General features: G+C 40.8%; 1 protein-coding gene and 1 long non-coding RNA gene across 4 annotated transcripts in view; one reads left to right on the top strand and one right to left on the bottom strand.

Moving 5' to 3' along the window:
* The window catches only part of LOC132056652 (cleavage and polyadenylation specificity factor subunit 1), a 45,487-nt gene that overhangs the window by 5,134 nt on the left and 20,018 nt on the right, over positions 1–20,335 (top strand). For all 3 annotated transcript variants that reach the window (XM_059448935.1, XM_059448937.1, XM_059448936.1), the window contains exons 4-13: positions 2,550–2,682; positions 3,433–3,578; positions 7,550–7,645; positions 7,754–7,806; positions 10,147–10,278; positions 10,602–10,653; positions 10,792–10,911; positions 12,981–13,115; positions 13,935–14,063; positions 20,236–20,313. In XM_059448935.1, the coding sequence (XP_059304918.1) occupies positions 2,550–2,682; positions 3,433–3,578; positions 7,550–7,645; positions 7,754–7,806; positions 10,147–10,278; positions 10,602–10,653; positions 10,792–10,911; positions 12,981–13,115; positions 13,935–14,063; positions 20,236–20,313 (1,074 nt within the window). The remainder of the gene's footprint in view (positions 1–2,549; positions 2,683–3,432; positions 3,579–7,549; positions 7,646–7,753; positions 7,807–10,146; positions 10,279–10,601; positions 10,654–10,791; positions 10,912–12,980; positions 13,116–13,934; positions 14,064–20,235; positions 20,314–20,335) is intronic.
* Positions 17,505–18,152, bottom strand: LOC132058342 (uncharacterized). The gene is made up of 3 exons (XR_009415254.1): positions 17,828–18,152; positions 17,660–17,780; positions 17,505–17,612 (listed from the first exon to the last, which is right to left on the bottom strand). It is a non-coding gene; the product is annotated as an uncharacterized LOC132058342 (long non-coding RNA).

Genomic DNA, 20,335 nt, shown 5'->3' with positions numbered 1-20,335 from the left:
TCACCTTGGATTTTTCGCGTCACTTCATCCATCACCAAGGCAAATAAAAACGTGCTAAGAGCCGATCCTTGGTGCAACCTCATCATAACCGGGAAGTGCTCCGAGTCTCCTCCCGCTGTCCTTACCCAGGTCTTGGCTTCATGATACATGTCCTTAATCACCCTAGTGTACGCCACCGGTACACCTTTACCCTCTGTTTGGATGGTTATTTCTCGTGGTTCATTAATGTACAGTATGGTATGGTACAATATGGTGTTGTATCGTATTGTACTGTATTAAAGAACACAATGTTTGGATAGACTGTATCGTTTGTTGTGGTTTAATAGCATTTGTATTGTTTGGTTTGTCTGTATGGTATTGTATAATAACTTGTAAGTTTACTAAAATACCCTTCACTCTTAATTAGAAATTAGTTTATAGATATTAATAAAACTGAGGTAAAGAATAAAATAGGAACTTTAAAAAATAAGTAGGTAGTGAGTGGGGGTGGTGGAGGGGTGGGTGGTGTGAGGTGGGTAGTTGTGGGATGAGGGTGGGGGTAGTGGCTGGTAGGGTAGGGGTGGGGTTGGGTGAGGGGTAGTGGGTGGTGGAGGGATGAGGATAGGGGTAGTGGGTCGTAGAGTGGGGGTGGGGGTGGGTGGTGGTGAGGGGTAGTGGGTGGTGTGAGATGGGTGGTTGTGGGATAAGGGTGGGGGGTAAGGTGGGGCTGAGTGGTAGCATGGGGTGGGGTGGATGGTGGAGGGTGGGGTATAATGGGAAAATGAAATACGTAACCACGGAAAAATCACCAAATCCGTGGTTACAAAAATTGGGACTTTTCATGGTTATATAACCATGGGATGAACTACGGGTTTACAACACCATACCACATAGTTTTAAGAACAATGGAAACAAACATGGTTTCATACAAAACCATACATCAATGAACCATGGGAAACCACCCTCCAAACAGGGGGTTAGCCTCCAAGCATCTCCATAGCACCTCCCTTGGGACTTTGTTATAAGCCTTTTCTAGGTCGATGAGGACCATGTGAAGGTCCTTCTTCCTCTTTTTGAACTGCTCCACCAGCCGCCTAACAAGATGAATGGCTTTTGTAGTTGAGCGTCCCCACACGAATCTGAACTGGTTCTCAAAAATAGACATGCCCCTCCTCATCCGCAACTCCACCACCCTCTCTCACACTTTCATAGTGTGGCTTAATAGTTTGATACCCCTATAGTTGTTGCAACTCTGAATGTCACCTTTGTTCTTGTACAACAGAACCATTGTACTCCACCTCCATTTTTCGGGCATCTTTTCCGTCTTAAAAACGACATTAAACAGTCTCGCCAACCACTCCAGACCTGTCCTACCCGCGCTCTTCCAAAATTCCATCGGAATCTCGTCTGGTCCGGTTACTCTTCCCCTGCGCATCCTACGTATAAAACCCTTAACCTCCTCAACCTTTATACACCTACAATACCCAAAATCGCGATGCCTCTCCCAGTGTTCCAGATCCCCAGCACAATGTCTCTATCCCCCTCTTGAGTCCCCCTCTTCGTTCAAGAGTTTATGGAAGTAAGATTGCCATCTCCGTCTAATGTGTGCTAGTGTTGTCAAAGGCACGCTTAAGCCCTGAAGCGAGGCTCAAAACATGTTTAGCGCTTTGCCTCGCTTTATTTGCGCTTCAGTGTCATCAACAAGGCTCTAACACATAGTTTTCCTTGACAGTGAGCCTCTCTTGAAGAGGTGACTCTAGATAATTGATATTTCACTTTATCGCAATGTTTTTACAATTTCGTTGTCCATATATTTGTTGTTCATGCTTATTATTATTAGTCTTGGACTAAACATATATATATTTGTGTTTTTTCACCATAGCGCCTTTTTTCATTAAAGGCCATGCTTATTTCCGCTTTGCGCTTGAAGCCCCAGCTGACCTTAGAGCTTTTTTGCGTTTTGCGCTTTTCCCTTTTAATAACACTGATGTGTGCCTCGTCCACCAATACCTCCTATATATTCTTAATATTTGGGAGTGATTGAATGTATAGTATTGTGTTTAGCATAGTCACCAAGGGGATGATGTAGTGGTTGAGGCATAAGAGTGACAACTTGGAGATCCCAATTTTGATACTATCTGCAATACTAGGTGTGAGCCATCTGCCCTAGTTTGGTGAGAAAGATTACTTCTGCAACCTGCTGTAGACAAAAGCGTGGTATTTAATTGGAGAAGGGTAGAGGGGCGGGCCTATTATCCACTAAGTTTCGGACCGTGCGTCACTGCCGCGGGGATTTCTCGGTTTAAAAAGAAGGTCCCTTGGGCAGCCTGTGCTAGTTTGTTGGACATGTTGCCCAGTGGATTAGTCTAGGTGCATACAAGTTGGTACAGATTCCATCAATATAAAATTATGAATATCGTGTTAAAGTGTTGTAATGTGTGGGAACTCTGTGGGTTCTTTTTGGGTATTGAAACGATCAAATCAATATGTCTGATTATTCCTCTTCCCATCTCTATGGTTTGTATTGTCACAATTTGCTTGTATTTTTGAGCGATGCATTCTGATTTCAGGTCAACTCTAGCTTAGTTGGTGAGGACAGTGCTTTTAATGCTGGAGGTGCCTCAGCTCGCATTGAATCATCATATATCATCACCTTACGAGATCTTGATGTGAGGCATGTCAAAGATTTTATATTTCTTCATGGTAGGTGTACCTAGCTGTTCCTGCTGTATCATTTTGTACAATTAACTTTTTTGCTTCCCCATTGATTCTTATTAATGTGCAGAGCGTACTAGGACAAAAGTCATGAATTTGCTAGTACAACAAGAATTTAAATTAAGGTTGAAAATTAGATAGTTGGGAGTTTTGTTTTTCCACAATGTATATAGTGATGCTCAATGTATAGCTGATAAACTTTGTTATAACCTGTTATAACTTCTTAACGGACACCACAACTGGGCCAGTGTTTTTGTTGACTTCTGGAATAGAATGATATATCTAGGTTGTGAAAATATACTTCGATAGTGACCCCAAGACTTTGTCTAGTTGTAAGAGAGTAACCTGTGATGTGTGAGTTAGGTGCATGTCACGCGAGTTCCAACCCTACTGCAAACCGTAAACATGGTATTTTGGGAGAGGGTAGAAGGGTGGACACAATATTCTCCGAATTTCAAACTGTGTGCCAGCTGGCCATTAGAGATTTCTCAGTTATAAGAATTTTTTTTTGATGGTTGCTGTCACAATGGGAATTCATTCAGTTGACCTCTGTTTGACGAGAAGTAGTTTCGTTGACTTCATTTCTTTCATATTCTTACTCTTTTCGTATCTACAGTATTTTATTTTATTTTAAACGTAGATTCATGTTGTCCTTCAAGTGTAAAGATCGTCTTAGGTTTCCACCACTGGCAGTTACCCTTGTTGCCAGTTTGAACTTTGAAACGTGTCTTTGTGCAGGTTATATTGAGCCTGTCATGGTTATCCTTCATGAACGGGAACTCACTTGGGCTGGGCGCATCTCTTGGAAACACAATACTTGTACGGTCTCTGCTTTTAGTATTAGTACAACGTTGAAGCAGCATCCACTGATATGGTCAGCCGTTGTAAGTTTCAGTTATCCTTTTTACCAGCATTCTTTATGGATATTCTTATTAGTTTGAAGCAGGGAGAAAAGAGGCAACTGGGAAAGGAGATCACTCCATTATGAGCTATCTCTTGATGATGACTGTATCGGAGTTCTTTCTTTTTTGTGTTTTGGGTTTGGTGGGGTAAATAACGTCAAGAATGCTGCCAAAAATTTAAAAGTCCTATTTCCTCTGTTTCAATGAGGTATCACTATAATATTGCCAAAATTCTCTTTCTAAAAGAAACTCTCTCCGTACCAATAGTAATATTTTATAACGTTCCAGTCTGAGATTTTTGCTTGGCGCTGACGCGCCACCTTATGGATACTCCATATGGCCATTCCACGGCGAGTCTGGGCCAGATTACACAACCCCCAGCTGAGACGAACCAATCCCTAGAAGTAATTCCCCTAAAATCGACATATGCTACTGCAGTAACGCCGAATGTAAAGAGAAAGAAGTAGAGGAATCAGAGCTTGTAGATTTGTTAGGCTCTCTGTAAGTAGTTTTCTTTCCTTTTGCCCCCTTTTGAAGGTTGCCAGCAAATCCTTAATGCTGAGGAATAAAACATTACCAGTTTCAAAAAAAAATAAAAAAAATAATGCCGAATTTCAGTCCGAGAGGTAGTATATAACCTGAGCATAGGGTCGGATGATGGTGAGTGGTTAGGAATAAGGTTATGTCCCAATTATGTTGTGTCACGAGCCAAAAATCCAAAAGCCATGATGGCACCTACGCCTAGCCCGGTAGGTAAGCCCAACGAATTCATTTAAGTTATTTATGTGGAAATTAAAGTGATAACATGAATATAATAAAGATCAAGACTTTTACTTATAAACAAAGTGCGGAAATACATACCACCCAAGACTGGTGTCTGGTGTCATGTGTATAACACATGACACCTGTACACTGTCTGAAATGTAAGGAAGATAGAAATAGTAAAGAAAGACAGGAGACTAGCACTGCGGATCAACCAGGCAGCTCACCCCTAATCTCCGGAATCAACACTTGACCACAGCCTTCAGCTCAAAGTACTTCCTTTGATCTTGTTTATCTTCCTCCTTTATTTTCTTTTCTTTTCTCAGTCTCCTTACATTTCCTTCCCTCAAAATATCTTCCTCGTATCGACAACCTACTTTTGAAGGAATAGAGATGAATTTTGTAAAATTGAATAGTAGCCTATTATCCCTTATTTCTTTTTGGTGCACCCATGGAGTACTGGGTTGTAAAGAAGATTGTTTTTTTTTTTAATAAATAAAATTTTGGGCTTTTATTAATCAAATGCAGCAAAACAAGAAAAGAATCCAATGTTCAAAAACAAAACAAAAAGGAAAGCTATCTAATCTATGCCTTGACCTAGCCTCCTCTGAATAAAGCATCCCAAAATCAACTCTACATTTTAATATCACTCGATATACGAAAAAAATCGTGTGAATTTCCATCTTGTTCTTCTTCTGCATCAACAGTTTACACCTGCTGAATCTTCCTTGTTCTTATTCTGATAGAAGGTACTTGAGCCTTATCAATATTCAAAATCTTTCTACCTTCTATTGGTAACTCATGAAAGCTGTGAAATTGCTGCATCTGATCTGTCTGGAATGCTAAGTTAGCCAAGTAATCAGCCAATTTATTTCCTTCTCTGAATATGTGCACCACCTTTATTTGTAATTGCTGCAATGCCTGTTTGATTTCCTCAATCTGTGCAATTATTTCCCAAGGCACTTTCCAAACATCTTGTTGGATGTTTTGAAGCACCAGTGAATCTGTTTCAATTGTGACATGGTGAGCCTGATGAGCCACACACCACCTTGCTGCTTCCCTTATTGCTGCAGTCTCTGCATTTATATTAGTTGTAACTCTCAGTTGTTGTGCTTGGGTGAAGTTTGTAGAAAACCATTTTGTTTTTTAGCTTTCGACCTTTTGGTATGACTCTTGTATACATGCGCCTTTTTGCCAAATGTTAATAAAAATTATTACATTATCAGTTGTTACCAGTTTCCATTTTTCTTTTTAGTACTCCCTCCATTCCATATTAAGTGACCTTTTAGGCTTTTTATTCTGTTTCAAAATAAGTGACGTTTTAGGATTTCAAGAAAATTTGGGACAGATTCTTCCAAAATTGCCCTTGTTTAAATAATCAAGATTCATTAATTACATTTTCTTTTTCTAGGCATTTAATTATATAAGCACAATATTTTATGTCAAATGAAATGGTATTCACATTATACGTAGTATCATGCTAGCATAACTCTTCTCCTATATATCAAAACGAGTAGTAGTCACTCCATGAAAATAAATTTTGAAGAGTCATTTGAAATAGTTCAATACTCAGCGGACATGAAAGTTGAAGAATCATCCAGTGGTGCTTGTAATCCTATACTCAATTGTGTATCATCTTCTTCACTCGGAATACTATTGAGGTCAGGAATTGTGTATGTATCCACATTAAGATCAAGTTGTTCTCCACCAACATACTCACTCTCACATTCAAAAGGAATATTCAGATCAATTTGAAGTGAAGACCTTTGGTTATTTTCTGTTGTAGCCATATTTAATCAGCAATTAGTTTTAGTTTCATGTGAAGAAATTTAAACCTTCGTTTATAGGATAATTTTGGTGGGAAATGTTAAAAAGTTGGCTCCAATTTTAAATTTTCATTCATAATCTAGTTTTATAATTGAAATTTTTACATCTTGTGATTTTTGTTCTAAAGTTTCATCTATTAACTGTACATACTCCAAAAGATTCATTGAAGTCATTAAGCTTTGTTAGTTGAAGGTTTAATGATACCCCCTCGTTAATTGTTCATCCAACTAAAGTTTTAATTACCTACTACTCAATACCCAATGTTAACTTAAAATATAATTAGGGGTAAGTTGGTAAAAACACTCCTAATTTTCTAGGAGTGAGCAATTTCTCAAGGGGTGTGCATGAGCTAAAAGAGTCACTTATTATGGAACGGAGGGAGTACCTAAATAAAAAACCTAGCCTCGGAGTAACAATGTTGTTGCCACTGATTAGTCATTTCCTGTGGTGCAAATATTTATCACCTTTTGTTTCCTGCAGCACAAAAGTAAACCACATTACTTGGCATAAGAACAGTGATTTTTTTTGTTTGATTTGTTTCCCTTTATTTTGTTAAGTCTGTTAAATAGTAAATTTGAGATAAAGGCTCTGGAACACAAGATGTTGCAAACGTGGCCTTGGTAATGAAAATGTGATTCCAACTTATCAAAGAGGGTTGATTTGGTGGACAGTGGCTACTCAAAGGATGATGATTCAAACATTCTTTTTTGAAAAGGAGTGATGATTCAAATATATACCATGACATTTCACAAAAAATATTTAAAGAGCATAGTTACTTTACCTCTTTAACAGAATTATGGCACTTTATTCTGGAACTTTAGGAAATGTATAAGATGAACCTGCTGTTTCATTTCGTAAAGAGAACTTCATGCTGCTGTTGGTTTTCGTAACATCTTAGTCTGAGAGTTAAATGTCGTAGTAACTCTTAGTCTCCTTTACCCTTAATGTTTTCCATTTCTCTTTAGTTTTTCTTTTCTCATGTTCTTCTCGTCTCTTCTTGCCTCATTAAGCAGCGCTGAATGTGTCACTAAGATGGACATTCGTTGTAACTTCATTTCAGGATTTTGACATGCATATATTGGATATAATGTTTAGCATTAAGCTCTTTTTGGATTTTGTCAGTTCTTTAGTTTATTCTCTAGTTGATAGAACTGTGTGTGCTACACTTTTCCCTCAGAGTCCTTGCACTCAGCTTTGTAAATTTCTGCATCTTCTTGATGCCTTTAATGATATCTTCTTACTTCATGAAAATATCAAAAAAATAATAATATATTGGATATAACGCACTGTCAAAGTTTGCTTGAACCTTACTCCATTTAAATATATATTTCCTTCAGTAGACTTCATTTTTTTTTTTTCTCCAGAATCTCCCTCATGAGGCATATAAACTTCTTGCTGTGCCATCTCCTATTGGTGGAGTACTTGTAATTGGTGCAAACACTATCCATTATCAAAGCCAGGTCTGTTATCATCATGATATTTACACTCTGCTTATTCCTTCATGATATTCTTGCAGTTCTTTTGCATGCTATGTTTCATATGCTGACTTTGATCTGCCTATTTTGCAGTCCTCTTCTTGTTCGTTGGCGTTGAACAATTTTGCCTTTTTTGGTGATAGCAGGTTTTTCCTTGAGCTTTCAGTATCTCTGCCTCTCCCTCACCATTTGCTGCAGCTTCATTCTATTCTAAAAATATAACAAGTTCCAGCTTCAGTTTTATCTAGTAGGATAATAAATAACGGACAATCACATACATGATCATTTTGGTTGTTCGTGAATATCGGAAATGAAAATAAAAAGGTCTTCCTTTCTTTCCATTGGAATACAATTAACATCTGAGATTGTTAAGAAAATTGACCGTGGGCTAACCCAACCCCATAAGCTACCTCATGAGGTGAGGATTGCCAAAAACTATGTAAGAAGACAACAATCCATGCTTCCAACGAATATGGGACTCTTTAACACAACACTGGATATCTTGAGTGTGGACAACATAACATAGGGGCCCAACATTGGGTCAACCTAGAATAGGGATTGGTCTGGCTCTACTACCATATAAAGGAATGGATTGTGAGCTTAACGCCAAAAGCTAGCTCATAAGGGATGATTGGCCAAGACCCATATAGAAGGAGAGACAACCTCCATATCCTCAACAAATGTGGGACTCTAACAGATATCATGGCCTTGAAAATGATGGTTGTTTGCTTTTATTTGCTGCATAATGCCCAATTCTCACAGTTAGTCTTAGCATTTATCACATTCGAATTAATCTTCGAACTCTTAAATGAATTAGATTCATAATCTTTGTCTTGTATGTCATCAAGACTACCCATTTTGCAGCTTACTGAAGTTTTATTTTCTATGTGCTTGCTGTTTTCTGATTTACAACTTGCTGTTTACACTTAATTATGGTTTCATTTGTACTCTATTATAAGTGTGATTGTTCAGTGTGGATTCCTAGAGTGCCGAGGAAGATGTGCTCTTCACTTGGTTAGTTGTTAGAGGGGTGATTTTGACGGCAGAGAATCTTAAGAAACGGAAGGTTGTCTGCATTAGTTGGTGTTTCCTTTGTAAGGAGGCAGGCGAGGACGTAGATCACATTTTGTTGCATTGCAATCTAGCAACAAGGTTATGGTGGGATATCTTTAGATGGTTCGGCGTTTCATGGGTGATGCCAAGATCCGTGAAGGAGTTGATGTTCAGTTGGAAGACTGGAGCTAGGAGAAGAAGGCAAAAGGCTTGGAATGTTACTCCTCTTGCTTTAATGTGGGTCATTTGGAGGGAGGGAAATATGAGAGCTTTTGAAGGGATGGAGATGAGCTTTGCTCAATTGAGGAGTAGCCCTCGTTCCCTTATTTTCTTTTGGTGCACCCATGCAGTTCCTAGTTGTATGGAGGATTGGGTATCTTTTGGAGAGAACCATATTTTGTAGGTTTCTCCTTTTTTGGGTATATATCTTGTATATGACTTTCTTGGCCTTGTTATTATTAAATGAAATACTTCATTTGATTAAAAAAAAAAAAGAAGTGTGATCGTGGGGGGGGGGGGGGGGGTAATTTACTGGGATTTAAGATTCAAAAGGAACCTGCAGGATTGGGAGATGGAAGAATTTCACAATCTGGTTGAGTTTTTGTATGGGCTAGCAACTCCTAACAATTTATTTGATGTATGGATATGGCAAGAGAGTGGAGATGGATTCACTGTTAGCTCTTATTATAAGAGGTTACAGGTGAAAGAGGAAGGTACTTTCCCCTATGACTCTAGTTAGATCCCTAGAGCTCTGAGGAAGGTGTGTTTCTTTGTATGGCTGGGGGCAAGGCCATGCCCCGACTTTGCAATGCCTCCTTCACTGTGCCCGGCATCACCCGTTGCATCATAAACAAATTGAGGGCCACCCTCCATAACTGACTAGCCACCTTGCAGTGCAATAGGAGATGATGTACATTTTCGCCTGCAGTCCAACACATAAACCACCAACTAACATAAGTGATCCTCCTCTTCCTCAGATTTTCCGCTGTTAAAATCGCACTATTACCCCTTTAGCAATCATGTGGGTCATTTGGAAAGAGAGAAATAGGAGAGCATCTGAAGGGTTGGAGCACGATTTTGTAAAGTTGGTAGTGTTTTGTCTCTAGTTCCTTTTTGGTGTATTTATGAGGTCCCTATTTGTATAGAGGATTGGATCTCTTTTGTTGAGAACCATATATTGATGTAGGTTCTCTTCTTTTGGTATACGGGGGTTTTTCCCCATTTATTAATAAAATTATTTACCTTATTAAAAGAAAAAGTGTGATATGTGATGCCATTTTTCATGCTCGTTTCCTCTTCTTTAGTCATTACATGCTGATCCACTCACTTGATTGCTCATTTCAAGACAGTGTGTTGATTTGATTAGTTCCTATAATCAGAATGGGTCCAAATTTGTATCTAATTTTGTAATACGTCCTTATGATTACTTCCAGTCAAGAAATGCCAAGATCATCTTTTAATGTGGAGTTAGATGCAGCTAATGCGACTTGGTTGACAAATGATGTGGCAATGCTATCGACAAAAACAGGGGAACTACTTCTTCTAACGATTATATATGACGGGAGGTAATGTCTTTTCATCCTTTTATCCACTAATTTTAGGTATGGGAAATCAGGAATTTGTCACTATTGCATTTTTTTTTTTGAGAATATGTTCAACTAAATTACGACTTATATTCAATGTATCAAGATAAGAAAGTATGTTCTCTCAACTCTCAAGTCAACAAAAGAAACTAATTTAGTTGAATATATACAGTTTGTTATTACCTATCACCAGGAGTCTAGAAGTCTCTGCTTTACGACATTTATACACCATTGATTGGTTATTAAGTATTACCTAGATTTTGAAGATGTGTTGGGATATTAATTTTATTTAATTGTTTTTGCAGAATCGTACAAAAGCTCGACCTTTCAAAATCAAGAGCTTCAGTACTTACATCGGTTGGCGACCACTCAAATTCTAGATAATTTTATTTTTTGTTCATTCACAAAGCGAACTCTCTCTTCTCTCCTACTCTATACATACATACATATATTATCTTGGGTGTTTATGTGTGCATGTGTTTTTCTTATTTCCAGGGAATTACAACAATTGGGGACTCATTATTCTTTTTGGGTAGTCGCCTTGGAGATAGTTTGCTCGTGCAGTTTACTTGTGGTCTGGGAGGATCAAATTTGCCTCCTGGGATGCAGGAAGAGGTTTGTGTCATGATTTTGGCTGAAGTAGCTTACTGATTTTTTAGCTGTTATTTCACAGCTTATTTTTGTTTCTGCATATTCCTTATTTGTATGCACTCAGTTTTCCCATAATTTATAATCTATAACATTATAAATATATACCCCTTTGATTAACCATCTCCGTTCATTGTTTTTTCCTGAATGCCTATACCCCAGGTCATGCCCATAATCCCACTGCGTCATAAAAAAATACAAGGCTCATAAATACTGCGGTCCCTTCCTTTTGCGTACTCTCTCCTATTATTTTTATTTTTCTTGAAAATTAATTTGAAAGCTACTTCTGGTTTGAAAGTAAATTGGAGGAAAAGCAGTTTATTCCCCATAAAAGAAATAGCTCATATACTGTCTTTGGCTGATATACGTGGCTGTAGGGTGGACAATTTGCCTACTGTTTATTTAGGCATGCCTCTTGGCAGTAGACATAAGGCTGTGGAGATTTGGGGTGACATTGTGGAGAAGACAGAAAAAATTAGCTCAGTGGAAGGCACAATACTTATCCTTAGGGGGAAGAATCACCTTAATTAACTCTCTTTTGGATTCTCTTCCAACTTATGTGATGTCCTTATTTGCATTCCTTCCAATGTGGTGAACAGGCTTAACAGATTGAGGAGGGAATTTCTGTGGAAAGGACACAAATAGGGTAAAGGATATAATTTAGTGAAATGGGAGATAGCACAGCTGAGCAAGAGCCAAGGTGGACTTGGCATCATAAACCTGAAGATACATAACAATTGTCTTCTGATGAAGTGGTTATGGTGTTTCAGCAGAGAGGAATCAGCAGAGGGATGTTATCCTGCATAAATTTGGCCAAACCAGCCCTTGGTGTTCTAATAAGGATAATACCACATATGAAGTGTGAGTCTGGAGATCAATCAGAACTCTATGGTCAAAACTGCAGGGGAATATTAGCATTAAGGTGGGAAATGGCACCAGAAGGATATCTGGACTGGTCAAGCTCCTTTAATAGATTCCTTTCCTGACTTATTTATGCTTTGCAACATACCTGATGTCACTATAAATGGTGGTTGGTCAACTGGGAAGTGGGGAGGGTGGCAACCCTTCTGAAGGAGATTGAGGGTTTTACTGGCGCCTCTGAGTTAGACACATTGAGATGGAGACATACTATGGATGGAGTAAGAAGGAGATCAGTGTGGAGGTGGGGAGCTGTACAAGGACTTGGAAGAATATCTGGAAAAGTTTGTCACCAACTAAGGATGGTGGCCAAAAGGGCTTGTCTCACCCATGAAGTATTACAGAAGGGGGGTTTGCCAGTAGCGACCAGATAATTTTTATGCAATGAGACTGGAGAAACCAACAATTATCTATTCCTTCATTGCAAATTTACTGCTCAATTATGGACTATGCTTTTTAGTCTCACAGAGATCAAGTGGACAATGCCTGAGCATACTGCAGGCTTGATGTGCTACAGGATTAGAAGAGGGGCCAGTAAGACTCAGAAAAAGTGCTGAAGGATTATACCTTCCTGCATTTGGTGGGCTGTATGGAAGGAAAGGAATGGTAGAAGCTTTGAAGATAAAATCAATTCCATACATAAAGTGAAATAGCTTGGAATGGTATCTTTGTTCTTTTGGTGTAAAGAGAATTGTGTAGAGGTGTAGATGACCTAGTAGATTTCTTAGGAGCTTTGTAAATTTGTCCTTTACTTTCTTTTCTGTGTTTTGGAGGTGGCCATCATACCCTGAATGCTGAGGAATACAACCGTACTAGTTTCTCCAAAAAAAAAAAAAAAAAAAAAAAACTTAAAAATTATTTTGCTTATAAATTTGAACTGTTTTTACTTGAAATGAAAAAATAATAATTAAAAAGTACATTTCAAATGATGCACTCATCGAGGGTGTTACAAATTCTAGTGGTTTAATAATTCTTAGTGCAAATTTGCTCCTCAGCCCTTTCCGGTTGTTCTTCACCTACTAAGTGCAGGTTTTACGCGTTGCTTGTCTTTCTGCCTCTCTTCTAATGGTATTGACTTTGCTTTCTGTAAACCTATTGCTATTTGCTTACATGTGTAGGTTGGAGATATTGAAAGTGATGCTCCTTCTGCAAAGAGGCTAAGAATGTCATCCTCGGATGCATTGCAAGACATGATTAATGGAGAAGAGCTTTCCTTGTATGGTACAGCTCCAAATAATGCACAATCAGCACAGGTGAATTATGTTCTGTGAAGACTATTCTGTTTTGTTATATGATTTTGTTGAGAATAATTAGTAAAATGACAAGAACATGATTTTGTATCAAATAAATTTTTGCACTTGGGTGACATCATTTGATATTTTGGTAAGGATAAATTTAAAAAAATTGAAAAGAAAAGAACGGGGAGGCGTGTTCTGGAGCGTGGTATGAGTTGATGGAACTTTGTAATGTCTCATTATATTCTTATATTTTTTTTTTTTGAAACAGATTATATTCTTATATTAGTATTTCTTTTTTGAGGATATAACATGCTGAAGTTGCATATAGCTTTTGTCTCTTCATGTTTGTGTATCCAGATTGGGGAAGTTTCTGCATGACTTGTTTTTCACGCTTGTCACATTGGAGAGATTTGCTTGATCTGTCTCTTTTTTCTTCATTTTTCCTGTACTATAATGTCTATTGAGCATACGGTGCCTTAGTATTTACTAAAAGAAGATCATGACACCTGTATACTTGCCGAATATTTGAAGCATTGCGTCTAAATATGGGAGAACAATAAGTTGTCAGTAACAGTCCGGTACTTAAGTGGAGAAGGGTAGAGGGGCGGGCCCATTATCCGTGAGTTTAGAAGACCGCGGTTGGCCCCAAATGGATTTCTCGGTCACAAAAAAAAAGTTGTCTACGAAACTTTATAGCTCTTCTCTTGAAACTTTTGCTATTTATCAGGATTTATGATTGCCTAATGGCTTCTGGCTATTTTTTTCCACCGTCTTTATCATTAATATCCCCCTCTGTTATTACTCATGATATTGCATGATTTTCCATGGTTGCAGAAGACATTCTCATTTGCAGTGAGGGATTCCCTGATCAATGTTGGACCTCTAAAAGACTTCTCGTATGGTATGAGAATCAATGCGGACCTGAATGCTACTGGAATTGCTAAGCAAAGTAATTATGAACTGGTTAGTTCTCTCTCTCTTTTTTTTTTTTTTTTTTTTTTTTAAAGGCCACTAGGGCTATTTTGACAGCACGCCTAGCTTGAATCCAGTTAACGGTGGAAGTTTAACTTGTTTTCTCTTTGTTTGGAGATATGCACTTACAATGTTCTGCTAAACACTAAAATACCCTACCAGCTCGTCGTCTCTCTACCATTTTGCATGACTAGTATGGCTTCAGTATGTGAGTGAGCAATCTACAACAACAACAACATACCCAGTTGAATCCCACAACGTGAGGTCTGGGGAGGGTAAAGTGTACGCAGACCTTACCCCCACCTTGGAAGGTAGGGAGGCCGTTTCCGAAAGACCCTTGGCTCAAAAGAAAACAAGGAAAACAAGGAAAAAAGAGTCGAGATACGGGATAAGCAAATCAAAACCATGTGAAAATGAGATAGCAAGAGCAACGAAGTCATGATAAAATAACAAAGATAGACAAGACCAACACATAGAAAGCGAGGATAAAAATACTCCTAGTACGAGAAAGGAAACCTCGCGGCCCCCCACTAGCCCTCTGCCCCGATACTCGACCTCCACCCCCTCCTATCACGGTCATGTCCTCGGTAAGCCGGGAGTAACGCTGTGTCCCGCCGAATCACCTCTCCCCGTGCCTTCTTTGGCCTACCCTCCCTCTCTCTTCGTGCCCACCACGCCATCCTCTCACACCTCCTCACCGGCGCGTCGGCGCATCTCGCCGCACGTGGCCGAACCACCTCAACCTCCCTTCCCGCATCTTATCCACCACAAGGGCCACACCCACCTTATCCCGAATCACTTCATTCCGAATCCTATCTCTCTCGATATGCCCGCACATCCATCTCGCATCCGCATCTCGGCCTACCTTCATCTTCTCGGACATGCGCTTTTTAACCGGTCGCATTCCGTCCCATACAACATGTTTCTGCCTAGCCACCGCTTTGTAGAACTTACCCTTTAGAATAGGCGGCACCTTTTTATCACACAACACCCCCGACGCGAGCTTTCCATTTCATCCATCCCGCTCCAATACGACGTGTGACATCGTCGTCAATCTCGCCGGGCCTCGGGATGATCGACTTGTGTACTTGAAACTTTCTTTCTTTGGGATGACCCGAGTATCCACCGCACATCCTCGTCCTCTACTTCGACTCCCATTACCGAACTTGCACCGTAAGTACTTTGTCTTAGTCCTCGCTCAACTTGGAAACCCTCTCGACCCGCAGTCCGTCGTCAGTAAACCCCGCCCTCGCGTTAACACCGCTTCCTCGACTCGTGTGAATAAGCACAATGTCATCCGCAAACAACACGCACCACGTGTACCTCTCCTCGAACGTGGCTTGTCGAGCGTCCATTGCCACGCAAAATGCAAAACGGCTAAGCGCGACCTCTGCGCAGCCTTATCGTGATCGGAAAGTGTTCCCAGTCACCTCCAACCGTCCTCACCCTGCTTTGGCTCCATCATACATGTCCTTAATCACTCTAATGTATGCTACAGAACACCTCAGCTTCCGGTAGGACATCTCCACAAAGACCCTCTTCGGGACCTTGTCGCAAGTTTTCCTCAAGGTCGACAAACACCATGTGCAAGCCGGGCCTTCTTATCCCTATACCGGCTTCCACCAACCTCCTCACCTGTGCGAACGGCTCGTAGTCGAACGCCCCGGCATGAATCCGAACTAGTTCTCTGAAATAGAAACTAACTTCCTCATCCTCGCTTCCACCACTCTCTCCCAAACTTTCATCGTATGGCTCAACAGCTTGATACCCCTATAGTTGTTGCAGTTCTGAATATCCCCTTGTTTTTATACAACGGGATCATGGTGCTCCATCTCCACTCTTCAGGCATCTCTCGCCGTCCTAAAAATAACATTCAACAACGCGCGCAAGCCACTCTAAGCCTCCCTACCCGCATTCTTCCAAAAATTCTACCGGGTATTTCATCTGGCTCGGTCGCCCTCCCCCTCGCTCATCTTCCGCATAACCCCCTCGACCTCTTCAACCTTAACCCGCCTGCAGTATCCAAAATCACGGCGGCTCTCGCAGCTCGATTCGCCTAAAACTATGTTTCGGTCCCCTCTTCGTTCGGGAGTTTATGAAAGTAGGTACGCCATCTTCGTCTAATGGCATCCTCACCAAAACTTTCCCTCCCTCGTCTTTGATACACTTCACTCGATCCCAGTCCCGAGCCTTCCTCTCCTCACTGCGCACTTGTACAACTTCTTGTCCCCCCCCCCCCCCCCCGCTTTTTTTCCCCCAAATCTTCGTACAAGCGTCCAGCGGCTCGTCGTGCCGCCGAATCGCTAACTTCGCCTCCTTCCTCGCTTTCTTATACAGCCTCCCCGTTAGTCCTCTTCTTCCTCGTACGTGCTCTTTACTAGCTTTAGATACGCTCGTTTTCTTAGCTTCCACTTTACCTCGTACCTCTCGTTCCACCACCGTCCTTTGTGTACGCCGAGCAACCTTTCGAGACCCCTAGCACCTCTCTTGCCGCTTCCCTGATGTTAGCCGCCGTCGTAGTCCACATACTACTCGCATCCCCGCTACTCCTCCAGGCTCCCATCGCCCTCAACCGCTCCCCCAGCTCCTGGGCATTGTCCTTGTTCAAAGCGTCCCACCTAATCTTCGGCTGACCCGATACAACCCTCTTTCTCCTCTTCCTTTTTATCTCCGGTGTCATAACCAAGAGCCTATGTTGGGTCGTGAGGTTCTCGCTCGGGATAACCTTGCGGTCCGTGCGTAAACGTCGTCGCACTTACGGGAGAGTAGGTAATCAATTTGGGTCTTGGCCCTCGTACTCCGAAAGGTGACCAAGTGCTCTTCCCTCTTCTGAAAACTAGAGTTCGCTATCACCAAATCGAAAGCTCTCGCGAAATCCAACAATGCCATACCTCCCTCATTTCTATCCCCAAACCCGAAGCCTCCATGCACATCATCGTATCCCCTAGCCGACGACCCGATGTGGCCATTGAAATCACCACCAAGAAAAAGCTTTTCTGAGTGCGGAAAACCCCGCACAACCTCGTCCAAATCCTCCCAGAATCGCCTTTTGATCTCCTCATCCTGGCCCGCCTGCGGTGCGTAAGCACTAACCACGTTTAAAGTATGCCCTCCAACTACTATCTTAATAGTCATCAGCCTATCACTCACCCTCCTGACCCCTACCACCAGATCACGGAGCTCTCTATCAACTAGAATGCCAACTCCGTTCTTGCCCTTCGGGCCTCCTGAGAACCACAACTTAAACCCATCTACATCCCGGGCCCTATCTCCCACCCATCTAGACTCTTGGACACATGCTATGTTGATCTTCCTCTTCTCAAGAATCTTCGCCAACTCTATAGACTTCCCCGTCAGGGTGCCAATGTTCCAGGACCCAATTCTCAGCCTAGCTGCTCCCTTTCCGCCCTTAACCCTCTTCCTACCTCCCACCCCTCCTCCCCCCTGAGGACATGACCTTACTCTACCATCATCCACCGCAGCCACTATAATAAAGGTCGAGCTAAGGTGGCACCAACACTATACAAGCGGAAAATAGAACTACAGGGAGTAGAAATACAGGAATAATTTCGTTAAAACGATGGAACACCAGAAAAATTAACTATAGCCGGAGGTACCAACTCCAGGCTGGACAGAACCTGCAATAGTTGCTAAGTAGTGCTTCTGCTGCTGCCGAAACACTGTCGCTGGTCGCCCGTGCCGGAGTTACTGTTCACCGGAGTTACTGTTCACCGAGCACTGTTCACCGGAATTACTGTTCGCCGCGACTGCTGCTCGGATTCCACCTGTAATGCGGGACCAAAAGAAAGCCCAAAAAAGGGGAAATGAAAAGAGAAGGCTAGGGGGAGGAGCGAAACCACCCAAACCCAAACCCTACAATGGTGGTACGGGTCTGCAGTGGTTGTGGAAAGCAGTAGAAGGAGAGGAGAGGAAGAGAGAGAGAAGAGAGAGAGAAACTGAGCTGTTGGAGAAAAGGAGAGGGAGAGAGAGGGAGAGAGAGCGAGAGAGAAGAGGAGAGAGAGGTGCTGCCAACTTACCTGGGGCGACCTCCGGTGGTCGTTGGCCGGAAAAAATGAGAGGTCAGGTCAGATATTGTTGTTACCGTTGGTGAAGAGAGAGGAGAGAGAAGAGAGAGGACGACTATAAAATATATTGTTGTGAGTGAGCAATCTATCTTACATTATTGTTAAATGATCTGAAAACCAGCATAAAGTTAAGTATTTGGTGATATTTAGGAATTACATTCTCTTTGTGAAAATACTATCTAGCTGTCGAGTTGAATGGTCTGAAAAGCTCGATTGTAAGTGTGGGCCTTCTCCTTTTGTAAGTAATACCCCGTTTTGAAGAATTGTTTGTTTATAAGCTAGAATTACTTTTTCCTAATAAAGTAATAATTTCATTGATGGCAAATGTGTTGAGCTTGATGCCATGATTGACCATCTCTATTACTTAAACAAAATTATAATGCTTATACACTTTCAGATGTACTGTTAACCAGCACTTTGCTGGCATACATTAATAAGCTTTTATCTTACCTTTCTATTTAATAGATTAGGAGAAAAGGTCAGTGCCAGTTTCTCAAAAAATAGATTAGGAGGAAACCTCGGTATACATTAGTCGAGTTGTATATAGGAAGTGGTAGAACCTACAACAAAGCATGATTCTCCACAAAAATACCCAATCATCACTACTCACTGGAATCGTGTGGATGCCCAAAAAGGCAAAAATTGACTCAAAACAGAAAATATGACCTCATATGTACAAGGGTATTTTCAACCTCCTCAAGAGTCTCTTTTCTCTCTCGTCCCAAAGGATCCAAATCCGTGTCGAAGGAATGTTCTCCCATGCTTTCCTTCTCTTTCTCCTACTTCTCTGTTTGATCAATTTGCTCGTCAGGACATCCTTCACTGTCCCTGGTGTAAGGTTCTAAACTGTCCAGCATTAGTGTTTTTCTGCTAAATGATATCAACCAGTGATTCATGGTATCTCACAACGTTTTTACACATGCAGCTCCAACTAGTGTGCAAACTTTGCCTCTTCTTGAGACACCTATCGTGTAGATATATCCTAGATTCTTTGCCTTTTGGGTCGAGCTCGTCACACTAGGCTTGCCTAGTGTTACCCTATGCTCACCCGAAGGGTAGCGGCTAGGGGTTTCCTTGTCATAAAAAAGAAGAAAAAAGGGATACATCCTAGCTGCCAGCCATGTGAAGAAACACATATTCGTTGGAGCTTTGGTTATTCAATATGCAGGAGCAATTCCACTTCTTTCTCTAGGAGCCTGCAATAAAAAGATATGACGGAAAGCGCCTCTAATATGCTTGTTCCACCTCCAAGTGCACTTTCTAGAGGATCGATATCTATGTCATCCATCAATTAATCAACAACTCTACCCCTGAATATATGTTTGATAATTGGAGGTAATGATATTTGGAAGAAAATTATGATGAGATTAATGTTGTTCAGTCCTTCTAGAGCTCTTATTGTTTATTTTTGATCAATTAAGTAAACAACTGATCCTTGTTTGGTGTTGTCTTTCTTCATGCAGAAGACTTTCACATTTTTTTTTTTCATGTTGTAACATGAAAAAAAAAAAAAGATTTTAAAAATTATATGTAAATTATTTCTGTCTTATTCAAATACTGGAATAATAGAATCAAGTTGTGGCTATAATGCTTATAATATGTAAGAATTAAGGCCCAGTTTTCAAAAAAAAAAAAAAAGTAGTTTTTAAAAATGTAAAGGATTAAGCCCCTAGGGCATTGGTTTACTGGTGAGAGCACAAAACATGATGTGTCGATCTTGCCGCGATGAAAAGCCTAGTATCTAAGTGGAGAATGCGAGAGGGGCGAACCCATTATCCACCGAGTTCCGAACCGTGGGCCACTGCCCTTGGGGATTTTCTCGGTTATTAAATAATGAAAAATAGAAATTGAATATTATCTTGTGGTCATAGATTTTGGTTTTGGAACTCATAAACGGTTGATAATTGTTATTTTTTGCTGAAGTCCTTTTGCTGAAGTTCATGGAACAGACAAATGTCCAGAATACAAAAGCCTAAAATATGATATAGTATGATTAAAATTTTATCAGCTTTGGATGCTCTATTACTTGTTTTCTGGTCCAGCATGAGAGCTTTATAATCTCTTTGGGATATTGTCAGGTATGCTGTTCAGGTCATGGAAAGAATGGTTCCCTTTCTGTGCTTCAACAATCAATCCGCCCAGAAATGATCACCCAAGTGTGTTTGCTTTCTACTCCAG

This window comes from Lycium ferocissimum, chromosome 5 (assembly GCF_029784015.1).
Source record: "Lycium ferocissimum isolate CSIRO_LF1 chromosome 5, AGI_CSIRO_Lferr_CH_V1, whole genome shotgun sequence".
Classification (NCBI taxonomy): Eukaryota; Viridiplantae; Streptophyta; class Magnoliopsida; order Solanales; family Solanaceae; genus Lycium; species Lycium ferocissimum.
The sequence above is the reverse complement of the archived record's forward strand: the minus strand, read 5'-3'. Positions and strand labels throughout refer to the sequence as shown.